This window comes from Octopus sinensis, linkage group LG8 (assembly GCF_006345805.1).
Source record: "Octopus sinensis linkage group LG8, ASM634580v1, whole genome shotgun sequence".
Taxonomy (NCBI): domain Eukaryota; kingdom Metazoa; phylum Mollusca; class Cephalopoda; order Octopoda; family Octopodidae; genus Octopus; species Octopus sinensis.
The window spans coordinates 74,890,323-74,913,866 of record NC_043004.1 but is presented as its reverse complement, the minus strand read 5'-3'; the positions used below and the strand labels follow the sequence as shown (position 1 = coordinate 74,913,866).

Genomic DNA, 23,544 nt, shown 5'->3' with positions numbered 1-23,544 from the left:
TATGAAAGAAGATTTGAAAATGCAATTTTAAAAGATATTTATTCACTTGACCGTTTTCACATTTTTAGAAAAAGATTGTCAAAAGTAAAATGTAAAAGTTTTGTTGTATTAAGTACAGGTTGTCACAAAAGTATTAAAATACATATATACATTCTTTGATAATAATAAAAAAATGTTAAAAACAGTTTACAAGGAAAAATCTTGTAACCTGTTTTTAACATTTCCTTATTATTTTCAAAGAATGTATATCTGTATTTTAATACTTTTGTGATAACCAGTTCTTAACACAACAAAGCTTATGCAAAGCTTCACATTTTACTTTTGACAATCTTTTTCTAAAAAAGTGAAACCCGGTCAAGTGAATAAACATCTTTTAAAATTGTATTTTCAAACCTTCTTTCATATATATATATATATATACACACTGTGTGTGTGTGTGTGTGTATGTGTGTGTGTGTGTGTGTGTGTGTGTGTGTGAATCCAAAGCAGCATGGAAGCTGGATGTTAGAAGACAATGACGATGATGATGATATATATATATATATTTCTTTTTCTTAATGAATATATTTTATTTTCAAGGCTATTATGGTGTGGATTGTTCGCTTATGACTTCCAGGGGCCTCTTGAGTGCCCTCAGATCTACCAGTAAGTATTTGCTATTATAATTCTTAACGAAGCTTCTTAATTAAAATAAATGATGCAAGCATGATGCATGACATTGTGGCTAAGTGATTCACTTCACAACCATGTGGTTTTGAGTTCAATCTCACTGCACAGCACACGCAAGTTGTAAAAGGAATTTAATAGATGGAAGCTATATGGAAGCTTATTTTGTGTGTGTGTGTGCGTACAGGTGCTCATATTTATAGACACACACCACTGCTTTCTATTGAGAAACTTGTTCCCGACCATTTGGTATCAGGTTCAGTCCTACTTCATGGTACCTAGTTTTCTACTGTAGTTCTGGGCCGACCAAAGCCTTATGGGCGAATTTGGTTGAAAGAAGCCCACCCCATACATACATACATATATATATATATGTATGTATATATGTATCATCAACATTGTTTAACGTCCGTTTTCCATGCTGGCATAGGTTGGATGGTTTGACTGAGGTCTGGAGAGCCAGTGGCTGCATCAGGTCCCAATTTAATCTGGCAATGTTTCTATGGGTGGATGCCCTTCCTAATGTCTACCACTCCAAGACTGTAGTGAGTGCTTTTTATATTCCACTGGCACAGGAGCCTGTCAGGTGGCCCTGACATCAACCATGTTCAGATGGTGCTTTTTACATACCACCAACACAGGAGCCAGTCAGAGGTCACTGCCATCACATCAAAAATCTTGCAAACCAAATCCAAAGATGGAACTAATATTCAAAATATTTATCTCTTTCATTTTGTTTTCTTTTGTTAAACAGAGGTCACGGCAATTACAGTTCCTGTTGTTCTACTGCTGATCATGGGAGGCTTGATCCTGGTTGGTTATTTACTCATTAAAAAACGCAGGTAAGAATATTTAACAAGACTCAACAAGAACTCAGAGATGAATTCACAGAATATTTGAAATGGATAAATCACTTACAACAATCGCACAGTATCAAGAAAAGGACACAAACACACATGCTCACACACACACACATACACAGGCATATATTCATGCATATATATACATATATATATATATATATATATATATATATATATATATATATATATATATATATATATATATATATATATATATTACATACATATAAGAGGGAATTACCACTATGTGGAAACCCTTACACTAGAAGAAGATCCGCTATGGTCTTACCACTAAGAATTGTTCTCTAGAAAATTTAGCAAACACCAGAAACGTAAGCGAACAAGACAAATGAAAAGTAACAAAAATATGGATCTATATTTTGCATTTCTGGTGTTTGCTAAATTTTCTAGAGAACAATTCTTAATGGTAAGGCTATAGTGGATCTTCTTCTAGCATAAGGGTTTCCACATAGTGGTAATTCCCTTTTACATGTATGTAATACTATTTACTGAACCTCAGTTTTTTTATATGCTAGACCACTGTTGTTAAATTGATGTTAGCAAATTAATATCCAATTTAACACCCTCATTTTAATTTTAATTTTATATATATATATATGTATAGGCAAAATAGAAGTTGAAAATACACTGAAAATAGTTTAAATATTTTTTACCATTATATTTAAAGACTTAACCGGTTTCACAGTTTACACTGATTTTGAAAAATCAATGTAAACTGTGAAACTGGTTAAATCTTTAAATATAATAATAAAGAATATTTTAACTATTTTCAGTGTATTTTCAACTTCTATTTCTGCCTATATATTGGGATGCATGGTTGCTCTTAAATCCGAAGACCCTCCCTGGTGAAGAATGTACTCCCCTCCCCACAGTATAGACTAGTTATTAGTGACTTTAGACTCAAGGCCAAAAAGATGCCAAGAAGCAAACCAATCCGGAAAAGAAGGACTTTCTTATGAGTGAACAGAAATCATACATAAATTGACTCTTTTTGGACCCACATGGAACTGGTCAAAATGAGATAACACCATCTTGCACAGAAGGGATTTTGCTCCAAAGAATTTTATTTCAGGGCTTTTCACAACCCTGGCGGACCAATACTGTATTCTTACCTCCATCGGGAAAGAAGTTATGTGTCTCTGGTCAGTAGGTCTGATGTGTTACTGATATTGCTAAGAGCATAAGAGGCATGAAACCTATGGTAACTTTCTAATCAGCCATAACTAACGACTACTTTAAATATTATTGCTCAAAAGGTTATTTACAGTGTGCTTTTTATGGGCTTATGAACAGCTCTGTGTGTGTGTGTGTGTGTGTTTGTATACGTGACAACCTTCTTTAAGTTTCCATCAAACAAATCCTCTCACAAGGCTTTCGTTGGCCTGGAACTTTAGCAGAAGACACTTGACCAAGGTGCCATGCAATGGGACTGAACCCCAAACCATGTTGTTGGTTGGAAAATAATCTGAACCACACTTCATTAAAATTGGTTTCTTGTTTGTTTGTTTGTTTTCCATTTATCACATTTTTACTACTTCATTTAATTGAATTCAATTTTACATTATTTTATTTCCAAACTGCGTAGGATATTTTCCATGGGTTTGTTCTCTAGGGGTCAAGATGAGCCCCATGATCCTTCAGGAGTCGTAGCTTACCGTGACAATGGAAACATCCAAATTGATTCCCCAAATTATGAAAATGCAGCAGAAATGGAGATTGTGAGTATTGAACTTTAATCTGCTTCTTTGTTTCCTGTATTCATAACGAAGGCCCGTGGTGGCCTAATTGCTAACGTGCTGCACCTGGCCACAAAACCTGGTTTTGTTTCCTAAACCAGCAAAACATATCATTTCACATTGCTGCCACTCAGCAACAGGCAGGTGTCCCATCAGGGGCAACACTGTCAGTTAAGGTGCATGGCTTAGTGATTAGGGTATTCAGCTTGCAATCATAAGGTCCTGAGTTCATCTCATGCTGTGTCCTTCAGCAAGACACTTTACTTCACATTACTCCAGTCCATTCTGCTGGTAAAAATTAGTTGTACCTGTATTTCAAAGAGCTAGCCTTGTCACACTGAATCTGCCTGACAACTATGTGAAGTGTATCTGTGTATGTGGAGTACTCAGCCACTTGCACATTAATTTCATAAGCAGGCTGTTCCATTGATCCGATCAACTGAATCACTCATAATTGATGAAGTGTCAGCTAACATTGTCAACTTGGTCACTTACACCATGCCAAAAAGTTGATCTGCTTGTACATGAACTGCCCGAGAAAGCTGTAGAAAATCACCTGACACAGAGGTCCTCTCTCAAGCTGATCTGCCAAGCATTTACACACTTTCAAGGAGTACATAAGTCCGGTGGGCAGGCCACCTTGTTTGAATGCATGACACATGATTTCTCAAGGGATTGTTTTATAGCAAACTGGTGGAATACAAGCACATGTAAGGTAGAGAGAAAAAGCACTTCAAGAATTGACTCAAAGCCTCACTGAAGAGCTTTGGGATCAACTCTGACCCCTGGGGGACACAAGCACAAGTCCTGCCTGGTATAGTGGCACCAGCAGAGGTACTACCCCTTACAATCAGAACAGGATTGCAAGGGCATGAAGTAAACGTGAACTGCTCAAGTCCAGTGCCAACTCCTTGCCTTCAGGCTCAGCAGAACCTTCTGAGCATGCATTGGACTGGTCAGCCACAGCCAGACACACCATGTCCTGTTTTCTCTCCCATGTAATGTCCTTGGTCAACAAGATCAACAAGGACAAATAAACTAATTATAATACATATATGTGACAGGCTTCCTTGCAGTTTCCATCTACACACATGAAGTGCAGTATTTAAAAGTCTGTTTGATTATATTTCTTTCCATAATGTACAAATCTTTTACATATAAGTTCTTTTCTCTCACATTGCAGGCCTCAATTGAAAATGAATACAGCTTACCAGATCCTACGACACCAACAAATTTCAGCAACCCAATGTTTGGAATGGATACACCAGCAAAAGAACTGAAACCATCAAAAACAGATGAGAAACCACCCGGAAGTCCTAAAGATAAGAAAGCTAAAAAGGAGAACCTTTATGTGACTCTAATGACATCGAAAGCTCTTGACCCGACGGAGGATACGGAGAGAGATACGGCAGATTTAGTAACAAGGGGGGATCACTGAGTCATAAAGCCCAGCTAAAGACATTGAGCCATATGCATCTACCTCTCCTGATGTGGACGAACAAACTCCCCTGAAACCCTTTTACATTCCAGCAACACAAAGAACACTAAATTTCCATTGGACAATTTTGAAAACATTTAAAATATTCAAAAAGCTGTGATTCTTGCAAAACTCAGAGAAAAAAAACGAGTCATTTTGTTTTTCTGGTGGGGAGAGCACAGGTGACTTCTCAGCACCCTTGGACCTTTTTCTCTTTAGTATATGGCTCCTCCAGCCCCTCCCTCTCACTCACTGCCTCCCCCCATATTCCTCACCTAATAGAAATAAAAAATAACTAAAAAAAAAGGAAATATTGGTATTCCTGAGCTGAAAAGTATTGTGGCAAAAGAAGAAGAAGAAGGAAGGAAGGAAGCAGATTTGATGGGAATTGTTATGTCTCGTTGTGTCCCAACTCTCTTTTCTCAAATGTTTTGGAAGAAAATAAAAAAAAATGTAAACCTTTGTTAAAGCTATTATTGATTTGCAGTTCCACAATGGTGCTGGAATGGTAAGTGCCAGAAAGCATTTGGCAAGTTAAAAAAGTATTTTAACATTGGACTTATCGTTAACGCATTTTGATCCAAAGTTGGATATGGATTTGGCTACAGATGCAAGTGATTACGATGTAGGAGCCATGCTTCTGCACAAATATGACGATGGGAGTAAAAAAGCGATCATTAATTATGCACCAACCCAATATCTATATCTATCTATCTATCTATATATCTATCTCTCTCTCTCTCTCTCTCTATATATATATATATATATATATATATATATATATATATATATATAAATATTTGAGTAGTTGAATGAATTATCTTATTATGGATAATTCGGTTAACCGGTACCTGGGTAGCAAATTCACGTCAGAAAAACACGGTTGAAGCTACATGCCAAGGGCAGAGATCACGTGCTTTCGTGTGGAAATTTGTGTGTTTTTTTAAATAAAATCACAAATGGAAAAAAGAGAAACGAACAGGCAATACAGCGAGAAAATTATTGAAAATAACCGTTAAGAAATATGAATGTATAAATGCCCTCGGGCAAGCTGCATGGGGCATGTACACTCGCTCATATCTGCGAAAATGTGAACATACGCACATCTGAAGGCGGCGAGCTGGCAGAAACGTTAGCACCCCGGGTGAAATGCGTAGCTGTATTTCGTCTGCCGTTACGTTCTGAGTTCAAGAGGTCGACTTTGCCTTTCATCCTTTCGGGGTCGATAAATTAAGTACCATTTACGCACTGAGGTCGATATAATCGACTTAATCCGTTTGTCTGTCCTTGTTTGTCCCTTCTGTGTTTAGCCCCTTGTGGGCAGTAGAGAAATAGAAAATGTGAGCATACGCACATGTGAGGTTTGGGGCACTCGTTATTGGATTAGTGCATAATTATTGCGGCTTTTTTCAGGAAATTTTATTCAACAAAATTTAACAAAAACATCTTTAAGTGACGGTCTGACCGTCTGCCAAGCAAATGGGAAGCAGTAATTGAAGTAGATGGTGAATATGCCCCGGAATAATCATTTGAAGATGTTTGAAAAAAAAAAACGCAATAATTATGCACCAACCCATTAATGATCTACTTGGTGTTTGTAAGAATGGAGAGATTAACAGGAAACTTGAGTCATCTTAAAGTAAATTATGTTAACATTTACTCAAAATTAATTCCCACTGCATTGCGCGAGAGTGCATTTATATGCGTGTAGGCATCTTGAGAGTCTTTCAGAAATTCTATTAATGATCTCCTCATTAGTCCACAGAATAGACAGGGATTCCTCGGAGTAGAGACGGCATCTGGAAATTGTATATCTTCAATCAGTCGCCATACAAAATCGGCCAAAGATGTTGAATGTCTCTTAATGATATTTTAAAATCTGGCAACATGGTTGCAATAACGATTCTTAAATGAATTAGCCGTCTACTCGATGTTAACACATGCCCCCACCCCGCCTTGTGTGCACTGTACATTTATATACAAGATTTGTATTCATATAAAGATTCATCAAAGGACATTTTGATTTTACCCAGCATGAGCATTTGTCGCATTTATTTGTATATAAGGCAGTCCCGACTCCATTTACCGACGTTGTTACCATGTTAGCTGTATTATAAGTATTTCTTCTATTACAATTTTGCCGTAATTGGTGTTTTTCATTGCGGTTTACATCTTAGTATTGAGATGCGAATGTGCGCTAGATCCAATAGGTGTTTAATTGAACTGTTGTCGCATTTTGCTGTTGTTTATGTGGTGCATAAGCTGCAGAAAATTAGCAAAGTTGGCGTAGGATACCTTCACTGTGTGACGATTTAAAATACCGATTAGAATTAGGAAAATATTTGTCCAAAGAAACAAAAAATATTCCAGCGATCTTGGTTGAAACATATATACGACAGGCTTCTTTCAGTTTTTGTCAACTAAACCCACTCACAAGGATTTGGCCGGGTCGAAGCTACAGTAGAAGATACTTGCCGGAGAAGGCATTGAACCTAGAACCATGTGGTTGAGAAACAAACTTCTTACCACACATCCACGCCTGCGAAAAAATTTCAAAAAGGTCTGGAGGTTGGAAATAGATTTAAAGACATCCGTTTAGTGTTGTCTCCAGCTCTGATGATGGGAGAACATTGACTAAGAAAGAATATAAGAATCTGGTGATTAAACAGAGCTGGGACATGAGAAAAAAACGTAGGGAGGCGATTTACAGATCACTAAGTGAAGGCAGTATAATTCAGCAGAGATAGGTAATGAAAGAGTCAACACCTTATTTAGTGCCGATTTTATCCGGACCAGATAGATATTTGAATATTATTTCATCACAGCTTTGATATTTACTCAATGAATAACATGAAACTAGAAACGTGAACGTTAAATGCAATCTTCCGCCGAGGTATAGTTATCGAGGCAAGTAATCAATTATGTCCCTTGAATGGCATTTTGCTTTGTGAGTTACCTCCCTTAACATGTTTTTTCCACGTTACTTTTGATGTAAATTTATTATAAGTTAAAATCTGGGTGCCTTTGTTATTATTATTATTGATATTTATTGTTTTATCTGCGTTGCTGTAACCTCCTATGGCAGACTGACTCCTCAATACTTCGAGCAAACACCTTCGTTTTAAAGAGAATTATTTCAATATTTAATTGATAAAAATATTTAACTCACGAAACACAGATACGTTTAGTTTCATGTATAATTTTGTTTTTATATTTTTCCAAGAGCATATGAAAACGATATTAATAATAAAACTATAGCATTGATGCGTAAAAAGAAATGTAAAAAACTTCAAAACATTTGTTTAATGTTTACAAAATTGCTGTGTTTATATGAAAATTACTCGGCCATTGAACAAATGTTTGTTGAGAAAATTGTTTCAAAAATTTTAATAATCGGTTTTGTAAAGATTTTGTAAAGCAAGTTATACTACGTGGAAGTAATATACTAGCTGAATCCTCAGAATTCAAATTCCAGTATATGCGATTTACGAATTTACGGCAACAGTTTTTTCACTATGAACAAACATATCAACGTTTTAAGTAGAACTTTTACCAAAACTATAAGTTGTCCAGTTCTTTAGATGAAGCGACTTAATCTTGTTTAAATTTTTAAAATTATGATTAAGACTGCGAGCTGGCAGAATCGGCAGCACGCCCGGCGAAATGCTTAGCAGTATTTCGTCTGCCGCTACGTTCTGAGTTCAAATTCCGCCGATGTCGCCTTTGCCTTTCATCCCTTCGGGGTCGATTAAATAAGTACCAGTTACGCACTGGGGTCGATATAATCGACTTAATTCGTTTGTCTGTCCTTGTTTGTCCCCTCTGTGTTTAGCCCCTTGTGGGTAGTAAAGAAATAGGTATATATTCCGCTGAGATCGATTTTGCCTTCCATCCTTTTAGAGTTGATAACTTAAGTACCAGTGAAACACTGGAGTCGATGTGATCGCCATACCTACTCCACACAAATTTCAGGCCTTGTGCCTATTGTAGAAAAGATTATTGTTGTTATTATTATTATTATTATTATTATTATTATTAAGGCACAGGAAAAGATTATTATTATTATTAGCACACTGGATGAAATGCTTTACATTTTGTTGTCAGTCTTTACGTTCTGAATTCAAATTCCACCAAGGTTGACTTTGCCTTTCACTCTTTAGGGGTCGATAAATTAAGTACCAGTTGCATACTCGGGTCGATGTAATCGACTAGTTCCCTCCTCCAAAATTTCAGGCCTTGTGCCCTTAGTAGAAAGGATTGTTATTATTATTTGGCTATTATCCAACTGTTCCCCACCCACTATTGGTTGGTTATTTTATTGATCTGGAAAGGAAGGAGAGCAAAGTCGACTTCTGCAGGATTTGAATTTTGAGACAGAGAACTGAATTCTTGTGAGTCTTCATGGCCAACACTCTAAAGACTGAAAACTCATGAACGACTTTCTTAAAATCACTAGAACAGAAGTTCAATGAAGCTAAAAGTTAATTCTTAAGGATTCACAAGGAAATTGTAGCCAGCTAATAAATGTGTGTGAGTGTGTCTGTCTGCCTGCCTCTCTCTCTGTCTGTCTGTCTGTATGTATGTATGTATGTATGTACGTATGTATGTATGTACGTACACATTCTATAATTATAAACATAATTATAATCAGGGATCAGCTAATTGCTTTACCATGCACCGAATTTAGAAATAGCAGTTAAATGCCTTTTCTACTACCATAAAAGATCTCCCAGACAGTAACACACTTTTTTACGTGGGCAAAAAGAAAAAATAACGAATTTACATGACTCAGATTAGCTACATACACGTTTCGAGATTAACTAATTAATTGATTAATTAATTCATTTATTTTACCTTTTTATTATTATTATTATTATTATTGTTATTATTATTATATATATATATATATATATATATATATATATGGCGCTTATGGTGTGTGTATATATATATATATATATATATATATATTCACATACATAAATATTGGGTTGTCCGGAAAGTTTGTGCCGATTTATAGTAACTTACTTTTTGACTTATTTTAGAACATGGTTGAGTCCATAAAATAGGATTTGACTTCACCTCTATTTAGAGCACAGTTTAAGCTATCTTTTCGTGGAAGAAGGTTTATGTTCCTATAACCTGTGTTAATTCTGTAACCCTTTAAAATGGGAGATAAGAAAGTTCATTTTCGGCATTTGATCCTTTGGGAACCAAACAAGAATTGCTGCAGCTTGGCTGGGATGTGTTACCCTACTCTCCATACTCACCAGATTATGGATTTCCACTTATTCAGGTCTCTGCAGAATAGTCTTAATGGTAAAAATTTCAATTCCTTAGATGACGTAAAAAGATACCTTGATGAATTCTTTGCCATGAAACCACCTCAATTCTGGGAAGAGGGTATTTTCAAGTTAAAGGAAAGATAGAGACGCATTGTGCAACAAAATGGTTCATATTTGGTTGATTAAAAATATAATGGCAAGTATTTATTAATCTTTTTCTTTCCTTGAAAAATCAGCACAAACTTACCGAACAACCCAATATATTAATATCCGAGAGTTGCTTATTGGTTTCTGGTTTTCTTCTGTACCATTATATTTTTAAAAGAAAAATCTTTCCTTCTGATTCTTCTGATGAGATCATGGAATTTAGCTATAATATCTTGAATGATATATATATATATATATTTATAAATTGTTGATGGTTATCTATGTATATTTCTATCTGTTGGTCACTTTCACTATACACACACACACACACACACACACACACACACACACACACACATATATATATATTAGATATCTTAGCTGATTTTCCATAATATTACTCCCAAAATACTGTCCTTGTGTGTAAGCCCTATTTGTTTACTCATAGCCTCACTATCAACATGCTTAGGTTTCAAATCCTGATTTCAGTAATGAAAAAACTAATTTTCCTGTCACCCAGAACCATTTAAAGAGAAAAAAAAATCAATTCCTGGTACACAAGTTATGAGTTCAAACCCTACCAGTGGTAATATATGATGTATTTATGCACATCACTTAATTCTGGTCAATGAATTTATTTTATATGAATAACAGAAAACTCTTCAATTTCAGGACTGAAATAATTAGCTTTATAACAAGCTTCCAGTTGTAAGAGAAAATAGAGACACCAATAATTTATGTAAAATATCTCATCATCATCATCATTATCATCATCATTTAACATCTGCTTTCCATGCTGGCATGGGTTGGAGGGTTTAACTGAGGACTGGCGAACCAGATGGCTGCACCAGGCTTCAATCTGATCTGGCAAGGTTTCTACAGCTGGATGCCCTTCCTAACACCAACCACTCCGAGAGTGCACTTGAAAATATCTTTCCATAAAAACAATTGGTTTCATATATAGAAACAAGGTACAAATTCATGCAACTGAGTGAAACCCCAGCATATGACTAGTACTTCAGGTACAAAGTTTTTACCAAGAAAAATTTCACCTCAGAACAGAAAAGGTTATTACAAAATAAACTCAAGACATTTAGTCCAAGTCCCTAATAGTTTATTCCACTCCATCACCTTAATCTTTCATCATATTGAAAAACATTGGCTTAAGAAAATATCAATAAAAAATTACCGTAATTGATGGCATAAAAGGCTTATAGGTATATTAGATGCACTTCAGTTTCAGTTGCACGTATCCAGGAAAATTAGTACTTAGTGCATTAAAGCTTATAGTGACATGAAGTGACATGTTTCTTTAAGGCATTTTTTGAAAATAAAGTGTCTTAAATGTCATCAAACTTGGTATCATCTACAACAAAAATCCCTCAGAAATGTATTTCTTGATCTCTGGCTTTTATCACAGTTATTTAACCTTAACCCCAGTTTGGTCATAATTTCAATTAAAGATAATGGTTTAAAGGAACTTAAAGAATACGCATAAATATGAAAGAATTATACTGTCTTAGTTGGAAGACTAGTTATGATTTTAATGTGGATGTATGTATGTGTATAGGCATATATATAGTATGTACATATGTACTTATACATGTCTGTGCATGCGTATGTAGATCTTAAATCAGCTTAGTTGTACATGCCATTGACCAAATAATCGATTCTAGAATAATGTCGCTTCTGCCAGCCATCGATTATTTTTTTGCTGATGACCACAATTACGGCAACAAAGAGAAGAGTTCCAACTGATAAAGTCCCAATTAGAACCGTTATCATAAGCGTATTGTTTGAATCTGCTTCATTTTTCAAATAAGTTTCTTGTTTGGAGGAAGTGACATTTTGGTTGAGGTTAGAATCTGCAGAGTAAAATAAAATAGAAAACAAAACAATATATGAATATGTAAGTAATTCTTCAATAAAATGTGAGCAGAATAAATGAAAAGAGAAATTTAATGAAGATTAATAATTATAAAAATAAAAAGACAATCAAAAGATAATTATATGGAATAAGAGTTACAAATTGAAAAATAAATAAAGTATAAAGCATTGTTTATTAAATCCAAAATGCATCATGTAAAGTTGACTTTAAAACATTTGTAATATCAAATGAAATATCAAAACCATCCACGTCATACTTGATGTATATATTCAGTTGATAGTCCAACTGCTGCAGAAATAACATCTCTAATGGATTTGCTATGTTAAAAACACAATATCAAACAAAAAAAACAACAACAAATAATCATAGCCTCATTTTTATCTTGGGCTCAGGCCAATAATTCATTAAAGTTATTAGAGTGTTAGATAACATGCTTTGTATTATTTGTTTTGGATTGTTTGTGCTCTGAGTTCAAATCCCAATAGGGTCAACTCCACATTTCCTCCTTCTGAGGGTCAATAAATGTAATAACAGTTCCAGGCTGGATTGGTGGAATTACCAGAGTATTGGACAAAATACCTTGTAGTATTAGTTCCAGCTCTTTGCATACTGAGCTCAAATTTTACCTCCTACCATTGGCCCGCTTTTGACAGGGAACAGAGTTTTTGGAATCTAACTAGCAATGATGGGTCTGAAATGTGAGATTGAGTGATGTGTTGTTTAGAAGAATATATTCATTCCATCAATAGACATGACTGTAAGATGTAAACCTGAATTAGGATCAGAATAAACGTTAGATCAGTTTCATTTTTACATTCCATGAAACATTAATAGCTAAGTCAACCCCAGCAGCAACTGAAGTGAGAACTTTAAAAATAGATACTGGGATGGCTGTGGGGTAAGGAGCTTGCTTCCCAACCACATGGTGCTGGGTTCAGTTCCACTGTATGACACTTTGGGCAAGTGTCTTCTACTATAGCTTTGAGCTGACTAAAACCTTGTGAGTGGATTCGGTAGAAGGAAATTGAAAGAAGTACGTTTTGTGTATGTGTGTATATATATATATATATATATATATATATATATATATATCTATTGATAGAAATGGTAAAGACAATAAAAGAATGAAAGAGACCTTGATATGTAAATAGAGGAATTTACAGATATATATGTATGTATATATATATATATATATATATATATATATATATATATGAGATATGAGTGAGTGGACAAATGAAAGAAGGGCACTCAGCTCATTTATTGGGAGTTACATGTATGATTCAAAATAGTTTGATTCTAATTCTGGGGCATTTCTAATTTCAACGCATAAGATGTTTATAGTCAGCCATTAGAAATACAAATTCAAATTTCCAGTGGCTGAGGATAAGAATCTTATGCTTTGAAACTTGAAGTACCACAGAATCTGAATCAAACCGTTTTGATCCTCATATATATATATATATATATATATATATGTATGTATCTATGTATGTATGTGTGTGTTGTGTGTATGTGTTTGCGTTTGTCCCCTACCACTGCTTGGTGTGTTTATGTCTCTGTAACTTAGTGGTTTGCCAAAAGAGAGTGATAGAACAAGTACTAGGTTTGTAAAGATGTACTTGGGTTGACTTGTTCAACGAAAATTCTTCAGAGCACTGCCCCAGTATGGCCATAATCTAATGAGTGAAACAAGGAAAAGATATTAAAGGCAAATGCCACAAGAAATTCTGTCCAATACTCTACCGGTTCTCCCAATCCAGTGTCATTAGTAAACATGCTGTTAAATTGAGGAAATGGTTACATTGGAAAGACTCAAGACAGAAATGGTCACCCCTGAGGGTTACCTACCTCCTTACACAAGAGCTCAACCATTAAAATCTTAATGAATGGCTACTACACCATTATAGAATGAATAATAGATACCAACCTATTGTAGAGTTTACGGTGTTATTACTCTGAAAAAATGTGGTATTCTCATCTATGGTTACGTTCATATATTTATCATTTGATGAATTAGGATAAGAATAAGTACTTGTATAATTCACAATATCACTTTCATTCTTTATAAGTGTAGCTGTGTTGTATAGAAACTTTCAGTAGAATCATCTAGTTTGGAAACAGAGATAAAAGAGATAAATATTTGATTTATGAGTAGTTCTCTGAGTCTATGTTTGAAAGAAAATGCTTGTGGAAAAATCAAAGATGAATTATTGAGAAGGAATGTGTGTTGTCGTTTTGCTTCAGACATTTTTGGAATACACAGCATTTCAAAAGTTGTGAGTTACAGTTACAGAAGCTGACAGCAATGCAGAGTCAAGATTAAATATAAAACAATAGCATTAACAAAGAGATTGAAACAATGAACAAAAATATTAAACGTTTCAATATGTAATTGGTCCTCATGCTTTGAGTGAAAATTAGAAGAAGTGAAATAGTCACCAGAGTCATGAGTCCAAGAAGTATTGATTGAAGATGTAGGTTCTTGATTACAGAGATTTCAATGTTGATGATGGCGGTTGACAAATGGTCTTGGCAGCAAACATAGTTTTAATAGCTGTATAATACAAAGTTGTGCTGAAGTCCTCTCTCACCTTTCAGCCATTGTCTTTTATACTCTACAGCACTCACAAAATAATCTGGCATGGGTATACCACATCATTGTCATTTCCCCAAATGCAAATATCTTCTTGCCCAAAGCAGTAATTTCTCTGAGCTGAACAAAGCAAAAAGGAGGCAACTTCTCATTTTTCTTTGAGAATAATTGGTGACTATATATATATACATACATATATATATATATATATATATATATATATATATATATATATATATAGCGATTTCACTAGTTCAAAACCTACTAATCAGTTAAACTTTTTTGACTCCAAAATAACTAACACTTAATTATTACAATATTATAATTAAGAAAAATACATTCTCATAAGCACACACATACACTCACACACACACACACATATATATATATTGTGTGTGTGTGTATATCTGTGTGCGTGTTATTGTTGCTTTGCTTTGAGATTGTCTGATACTTGTAAATGGATGTCTCGATCATGCTTGCTGTGTCCTTCATTTGTAATCTTTTGTAGAAACATGTCTAGTTATGGGGAAATATTCCCTTACAAGGAAAAAGGTGAGGATTGTCAATAAAAGGGCATCTAGCCATAGAAAATCCCTTATCAATGAAATCCATGAAAGAAATGGAAAGTGAAAATGAAAAGGATGATGACGATGATGATGATGATGGTGGTGGTGATGGTGTGATGATGATGATGATGATGATGATGATGTTGATGATCTTCTCTTGTAATTTTAAGGTTTTCCAGATCTGCTTTGATTCATACATGGCAGTTATCTGTAGTGTATGATCTATAATGATATATTGTTATAAAAAGATAGGTAGTTACTACATTATAGAATTACTAATTGATACCAACCTATTGTAGAGTTTTCTGTGTCGTTACTCTGAGAAAATGTAACATTCACATCATCTGTTACACTGACATTTCCATTCTCTGACAGATTTGGAGTTACAGACATTATTGTATAATTCGAACTCTCGGTTGCATTGTTTATAAGTGTAGTTGTTGTTGTTGTATTGAAACTTTCAGTAAAATTATCTGGTTTGGAATGAGAGACAAGTTTAACAAAAGTTTGCTTTCGAAATAAATCTTTAAAACAATGTTTGAAAGAAAATACTAATTGAAGATAAAAAGGAAGGAAGGAGAGATAAATAGATAGATAGATAGATAGATAGATAGAGAGATAGAGATAGATAGATAGACAGACAGACAGACAGACAGACAGATAGAGATAGATAGGAGATAGATAGATAGATAGATAGATAGATAGATAGATAGATAGATAGATGGAGAGAGAGGGATATTTGCATTTGTATAATCACATGGTGAAGTGTGGGTCTCAGAAGGTGCAGTGATGGCAAATCCTTTTGCAGAGCAGAAGCACTGGACCTTAAATAGTAGCACAAAACAGAGAAAGGGAGCTCTTCAGTCTCCTTACAGACAAGCTTTGTAGCACCAGAGGCATAACAACATGCACCCAGCCAATGCTATAAGTGAGGTTGATGATATATTTAGAGTTTATCTCTGTCGCTCTCTCTCTCTTTCTGCCTTACTATGAAAGATAAGTAGCATGAATAATATGTCATAATTATATGTAAAAATAATATGTAATAAAATTAATATGTAATAATACTATGCAATTATATGTAATTTGTAATGAAATATAATAATATATAATAATAATATGCAATAATATGTAATAATAAGTAGCATGAATAATGTGTAAGAAATGTGATGCTGCTTGGTGCTGAGTCATGGGAAGTGAATATGTAAGACCTGCAGAGGCTGGAAAAAGATGAACTGAGCAGGAACAGTATGGTGCATAATATTAAGCTGCATAATAAAAGTGGAGCACAAGAAAGCTGGCTGAAATGTGAAAGATAGATGATTGTGTGGTACAAGGAATCAGTGAATGAAGATGATGAGTGGAAGATGAAAAGAAGAGATGTGAAAAAGTAGGAAAAAAAATCAACTTTTAAAATACTGGGTCAAAACAGCTGAGATGATCATTATCATCGTTTAACGTTCGCTTTCTATGCTAGCATGGGTTGGACGGTTCAACAGGGGTCTGGGAAGCCAGGAGGCTGCACCAGGCCCAGTCTGATCTGGCAGTGTTTCAACAGCTGGATGCCCTTCCTAATGCCAACTACTCTGAGAGTGTAGTGGGTGCTTTTTACATGCCACTGGCACAGGTGCCAGACGAGGCTAGCAATGGCCACGATTGGTTGGTGCTTTTTATGTGCCACCGACATGGAGGCCAGTTGAGGCGGCGCTGGCAACAGCCACGTTTGGATGGTTCTTTTACATGCCACCAGCACTGGTATCACAACTGCAATTTCTATTGAGATGATAAATGATTAAAGCAGTTTTAATATATTGAAAGATAGACATGTCTGACATATCAGTGTGGAAAAAAACAGACTCTAATACATTAATGGTGATGGTGGTGATGATGATAATCATGATTAGAAGGTAGAGGTGGAAGAGGAGGAAACTTATGATAATGCTGACAAAGATGATAATAGTCTTATATACAAAAGCATAGAAGTAGTTTAAGTGTTTGTCCCTATTTTAGTAATTGACTTAAATATTTTGAGGCACACTCTATTAAAACATTATTTACATTATTTACATTTGATGGCTATTTGTCCTCAAATTGTTTGTTGTTAACACAATGTTTCGGCTGATATACATAATATTTATGTAAAATGATTCTCAAAGTATATAATTAAATCACTTAAGTACGAGTACATTAATAGAGTGTTCAGTTCAATAGTTAAGAGATGAGGAATTATGTACATTATTTACATTTGATGGATATTTGTTCTCATCTTGCTTGTTTAACACAACTTTTCAGCTGATATACCCTCCAGTTCAATAGTTAAGAAATGAGGAGTTATGTACATTATTTACATTTAACGGATATTTGTCCTCATCTTGTTTGTTGTTAACACAACGTTTCAGTTGTTTTACCCTCCAGCCTTCATCAGGTGTCTTGGGGAAATTTCAAACTTTGGTTCTCATTCCTAAGGTATTTTTCGATGTTGTTATTATTATTATTATTGTTATGTTTTTTCCTTCTTTCTTCAAAGTTTCTCCCGTTTCTCGCCGAGTGTTTTCCATACACCTAGGGCAGAGAAGGGCATTGTATGCATTCCCAGATTACACGTGCAAATTCAAAGATAAAATATGTATTTAAAAATTAATAAATAAATAAATTCATGGATGGATGTTATTTTTACAGCGATAGTGCTCTTCTCAGTACATGAGCCGTTCCAGTTAATACGATTTTTTGCACCTCCTGTAGGGATGGTAAGCCTGGAATCATTTTCAAATAGGTTTCAGTACCTTATTTATCGTTCCTAGAGATCCTACAATCACCGGTACTGTAGTCGCCTTGAGATGCCACATTTTTTCAATTTCTATTAGCAGGTCTTTATATTTACTAATCTTGTCAAATTCTTTCGCCGCTATATTGTGATCACAGGGAATACTCATGTCAATTAATAAACATGTCCTTTTTGTCTGATCTTTATAATAATATCCGGTTTATTAGCTTTTATAGTCCTGTCGGTCTGTACAGGGAAGTCCCATAGAATCAACACATTTTCTCCCTCAGTCACATCTTCAGTATGATGTTTATACCATTTGTCAGTGGTTTTGATTTTATAATGCCGACATATTGTCCAAAGTAAATACTGGCCGACTCTGTCATGTCTTGCTTTATATTTTACAGGTGCTAAGACTCTACACCCCGAGATTAGGTGGTCTATTGTTTCAATCTCATCGTTACAGAATCAGCATTTTGGGTGAGCTCCATTTTATATCACATTGGTTTGGTATTCCGGGTTAATAAGCTTTAGTCTTGAGCAGCTAATATGAAACATTCACTCTCTACTTTTAGCCCTGAACTTCGTAACCATTGGTGCGTGTGTTTCTGGTCGACATCAGCTTGTTTGCTATGGGCCACATACTTGCCATGGAGAGGTTTCTGTTCCCATCTGCTAGCTAAATTTCATGTGCTTTTGTCTGCTAGCTAAATTTTTATTATTATTATAATTATTATTATTATTATTATTATTATTATATTATTATTATTATAATATTATTATTATTATTATCCTTATTATTCAGGTCACAAATTTTCTTGTGCTTTTGTCTGCTAGCTAAATTTTTATCATTATAATTATTATTATTATTATTATTATTATTATTATTATTATTATTATTATTATCATCATCATCATTATTATTCAGGTCACTGCCTGGAATCAAACTCAGAATCTTGGGGTTAGTAGCCCGCGATTTTAACCACTACGCCATATGCCCAGAGTTAAGAGCACGGACTACTAACTCCAAGTTTCTGAGTTCGATTCCAGGCAGTGACCTGAATAATAATAATGATGATAAAAATAATAACATCAAAAAATACCTTAGGAATGAGAACCCAGGTTCGAACTTTCCCCAAGACACTTGATGAAGGCTGGAGAGTATAACAACTGAAACGTTGTGTTAACAACAAACAAGATGAGGACAAATATCCGTTAAATGTAAATAATGTACATAACTCCTCATTTCTTAAATATAGAACTGAACACTCTATTAATGTACTCATACTTAAGTGATTAAATTATATACTTTGAGAATCAATTTACATAAATATTATACCTTAATTAGAAAATAAATTAAGTATTTCTAGAACTAATTTACATATGTATTAACATTTAGCAAGTGAATTAAATATTTTGAGGCACACTCTATTAATGTGTTCATACTTAAGTGATTTAATTAAATACTTTGAGAATCAATTTACATAGACTGAAAATAAATTGAATATTTCCAGAACTAATTTACATATGAATTAATATTTGGCAATTGAATTATATATAGTGTGATCCAATCTGTTAGTGAAGGTAAAATATATTTTAAATTAAGTTTAAATGCAGATTCAATGAATATATGAGGGAGAATTGTCCTTTAATCACTTTTGATTCTCTTTCATATGACTACCCTAACAGTATCTAATATGCTATTGGATAACTTACAGTATATAAATACGTAAAGAAGTCATAACTGAATAGCAAAACAAGTACATCAACACTGCTGATTCATGCCAGTATCTAGTTGGGTGCTAAAATGAAATTTTTTATATGATTTTGTCTCAAACAAAGCACTTGAGATCACTGTAGCATAAGAGACTACAAAGAAGGAAAGGAAGGGGCGTGAGGCCAACAAAGTCAAAGGATGTTGATTGACAGAAAAAATAAGGCTGAATATCATAGACCAGAAGAAAACAAGATGTTGGCAGTGAATTCCAGAGAGCAGCAGTTTGAGGAAAGAAGCTATTGAGAAAAATAGACTTATGATTAACAAGAGACTCATCAGAGAAATGACACACCTGAGAAGAGAAGTGGATGATACATTTAAAGGTCTTGACAGAGGGTACTAAATCAGAAATTTCATCTGAGCAAGGACCATGAAATAAATGTGAAAGATTCTTAGAGAGGATGCAAAGGGAAAATAAAGAAGAAATAGCATATTTCTCTCAGGCATAGCAATAAATAAGTGAATGAATAAATAAGCAAATAGATAAATAATAAAAGGCAAAACAAAAAGCAAGTGTTGGCTTGATATAGTGCAGTTCTTTTTTAAAATGAAAAAAACAAATGATGTAACAAATGTCAGTGTGAAAAACACCATATATTATTCAACATTAACAATAACTGGCACACTGTTGGTTATCATGAGGAATGTTCTATGTTTACATATTATGTACAAGCAATTATGAGCACAAGACATTTCGGTACAACTGCTTTGGCACTGCCTATTTGGAGTTGCTGATCTGATGCTGATTTATTTGACATCCAGCATCTTAATATTTCTTTTGCTTTAATGTTACCCACACCTCTCTCATCTCCCACTCTCTCTCCCTCCTCCCTCTCTGTGTTTATGTGTGTGACTATATTTCTCTATGCGTATAAGGAAAGCTAAAGTGTTTATGTCACTATATTCAATTGATAAATTATAATTTCCTGATCTCTCTTTCTCTCTCTCTCTTTCTATCTATATGTGTACATTTCAAGTGTATGTGTGGTGTGTGTACTCACAAGGCATTAGTTAGTTCATGGCTATGGTAGAAAATATTTATCCCAAGTTGCTGCAAAGTGGGATCGAACCTGAAACAACATGATTGCAAAATGAGCTCTTTACCACACAGCCATGCCTGAGCCTATCCACATAGACATGCATGCACTTTTATGTGTAATATATGTATGAATGCGTTTATATGAGTGTGTGTGTATGTCTGTCAGTTTGTGTGGTGTGTGTGTGTGTGCAAATGTGTGTTTGCCTCCAATGCCAAAAAGTTCTGTTGTTAAAAAAGGATTGTATGTCCGGTCAGCCATGCCAAACCATTAGCATCCAAACAGCTGCACCCAACTGTCTCATTCCTTGCATCTACAATATCTACAAGAATAAACATAAAGTGACAGCTTGACAAGAGAAGATTTATACAGTCTCTTGACTTGCTAGAAATAGCAGACAAATCTTCCTCTTATAACAAGCTAAAGAAATAACACTTTGGATAACAAAAAAGATGAGAAGATCTAGTCATGGATTTAACACCATTGTAAGTCTAGTTGATCAAGGCTCACCTGGGGATCAGCTACTACAATAAAATAACAACAATATTTTAATAAAAGACTATGTATAAAATACATTCACTGACTATAATTGGTAGTCGTTCCTTCAGGGTTGGTGGTGGTCATGTTGGAAGAGCTGCTTGTAGAATTACTGGGTGAGGTGCTACTAAATATAGAATTTTGATTGGTGGTGTTTGCAGGGATAGTAGAAAATATGTCTGTATTTTGTAATGATGTACTTTCAGTTGTTGAGGTTTGATCCTGACCGGATGGAACTGAGCTGGTGGAAACACTAAGAGTGGTTGACAAAACTTCATTGGTTGATTGAGATGTTTCAGTAATTGGGTAACCAATATTTGATGTTAAAAAATCATTATAATCTGCAATACCAATATATATATAATGCTTATATAAATATCATACATACATTTTTATATAAAATGTAAAAGGTGGCACAGAGGGATGCCAAAGGAATGTAGGAAAAAATGAAAAATACACACACATAAATGCAATCATACTCTATCCCTCATCATATGTCACCCAAATTTCATCACAATTTTGACACTTTCGGAGAATAATATTCACATTGATGATGTCAGCTCCAAAAGTTGCTGATGTATGGATGAACAGATTTGATAGAAAATGGACAGAAAAAACTGTTGCAAAGACTGTGACAGAAAAAATACAGTTTGTAAATGAGAAAAAGAAATGTATATTATGTATACATAAAATGCCTTTTGACTTAGCTATGAAATTAGGACAAGTTGTGTTGAGTAATGCTAACAGGAGAGATAGTGTCCTCTGTTGGCTTTGCAAACCAAGAGCTGCAAAAAAAACAAAAAAAAAAACAAGAAAAACTTTAAATTAATAAGTGTGACTGACTAGTTGAACGGCCAGTTTGAAAGAATGAATACCACTAGAAATAGATGAAGAAAGGCTTGTGGGACCCATTGGAAAGGGAAAGAAGGAAACAGTAACAGGCAAGAAAAGATTATTGAAACAGGAAAAGAAGTGGGGAGAAAAAGAGTAGGGTATATAAACAGGGATAAATGGATAGATAGAGAGATAGATAGATAAATGAATAGATTGAAGGACAGGTAGAATGATACATTGATGATATGACAGATCAATACAAAACACAAAAGAGAGCTCAGTATAAAGAGACAAATACTTTGGGTAATTTTGTCTTAGATTCACCTCAAAAATTGGAATGGTCAAAGCTGGAATGCATTTGGTCAAAGCTTGGCTAGACCAGAGCAGAACAGGGCTCGATAGAAGGTAGCAGCAATGTACTGGTTAGTTTAATATGACCACCAAGTCCTGGGTGTAGCTGGTGATGGAATTCACTCTGTTGCTAGAACATGTTGTTACCTCTCACTGGCATTGTTCCTATAAACATTCACCTGCAGATGTTCAAATTAGACATTATCCACACTAGTCTCAATATTCTGCGAAAGTTTGCAACTCTCCTGGTCACTGACTCTTCCCACTCCTCACTTAGCTAAGACAAACAAATGAAATTAGATAAGCAACCAATACATAATGAAGTTGTGAAGACATGTGACCTGGTGGCTAGGGTGTTGCACCCATGATTGTAAAATTGTTTTGAGTTCTGGACTGGATGGGGGTGTTGTGATTTTGAACGAAACATTCCATTTTACATTGCTCCAGTCCACTCAGCCGACAATGAGTTTCTGCAATATATAGGAAGTTTGATCTTGTAACAGACCAACATCTCATTCAGTGGGGTGTGTTGTAATCTCAGTCACTTACATGCCATGGAAACTGAGTTAAGCTCAAGCCATACAAGTCCTAGAACCCATGGAAAAATGAAAATGACATAATTACGTATAGGTAGACTTCTTGAGGCTGGGGGGTAAGTCGTTCGCTTCCCAGTCATATAGTTTAAGGTTCAGTCCCACTGTGTGGCACCTTGGTCAGGTGTCTTCTACTGTAGCGTCAAGCTGATCAATGACTTTGAGAGGATTTGATAGACAAAGACTGAAAGAAGCCCATTGTATATAAGTGTGTGTGTTGCATCTGAGTTTGTCCCCACCACTGCTTGACAAATAGTGTTGATGCCTTTATATCCTTGTAACTTAGTGGTTCAGTAAAAGAGACTGATAAAATAAGTACCAGGCATGGGATAAAAAAATTTTTTAAATATAAAAATACTGAGATTTGATTCATTCAGCTATAATTCTTGAAGGTGGTGCACCAGCA

General features: G+C 34.8%; 2 protein-coding genes and 1 long non-coding RNA gene across 7 annotated transcripts in view; 2 read left to right on the top strand and 1 right to left on the bottom strand.

Moving 5' to 3' along the window:
• Window positions 1-5,226, top strand: part of LOC115214850 (low-density lipoprotein receptor-related protein 2-like) — a 107,450-nt gene extending 102,224 nt beyond the window's left edge. The window contains exons 45-48 of the mRNA XM_036505467.1: window positions 580-645; window positions 1,421-1,508; window positions 3,136-3,268; window positions 4,470-5,226. Coding sequence (XP_036361360.1) covers window positions 580-645; window positions 1,421-1,508; window positions 3,136-3,268; window positions 4,470-4,724 — 542 coding nt within the window. The 3' untranslated portion in view covers window positions 4,725-5,226. The remainder of the gene's footprint in view (window positions 1-579; window positions 646-1,420; window positions 1,509-3,135; window positions 3,269-4,469) is intronic.
• Window positions 5,227-9,389: 4,163 nt separating this feature from the next.
• On the top strand, window positions 9,390-22,590 carry LOC118764590. The gene is made up of 3 exons (XR_005000407.1): window positions 9,390-9,570; window positions 18,312-18,317; window positions 22,577-22,590. It is a non-coding gene; the product is annotated as an uncharacterized LOC118764590 (long non-coding RNA).
• Window positions 11,293-23,544, bottom strand: part of LOC115215035 (uncharacterized protein DDB_G0271670) — a 61,385-nt gene continuing 49,133 nt past the window's right edge. For 3 of the 5 annotated variants that reach the window (XM_036505465.1, XM_036505466.1, XM_029784167.2), the window contains exons 5-7: window positions 21,408-21,701; window positions 15,536-15,718; window positions 11,293-12,060 (exon numbers count right to left, since the gene is read on the bottom strand). In XM_036505465.1, the coding sequence (XP_036361358.1) occupies window positions 11,834-12,060; window positions 15,536-15,718; window positions 21,408-21,701 (704 nt within the window). In that variant the 3' untranslated portion in view covers window positions 11,293-11,833. Of the gene's footprint in view, window positions 12,061-14,013; window positions 14,193-15,535; window positions 15,719-21,407; window positions 21,702-23,544 lie in introns of all 5 variants that reach the window. The other 2 variants (XR_005000406.1, XM_029784168.2) reach the window with 2 other exon arrangements.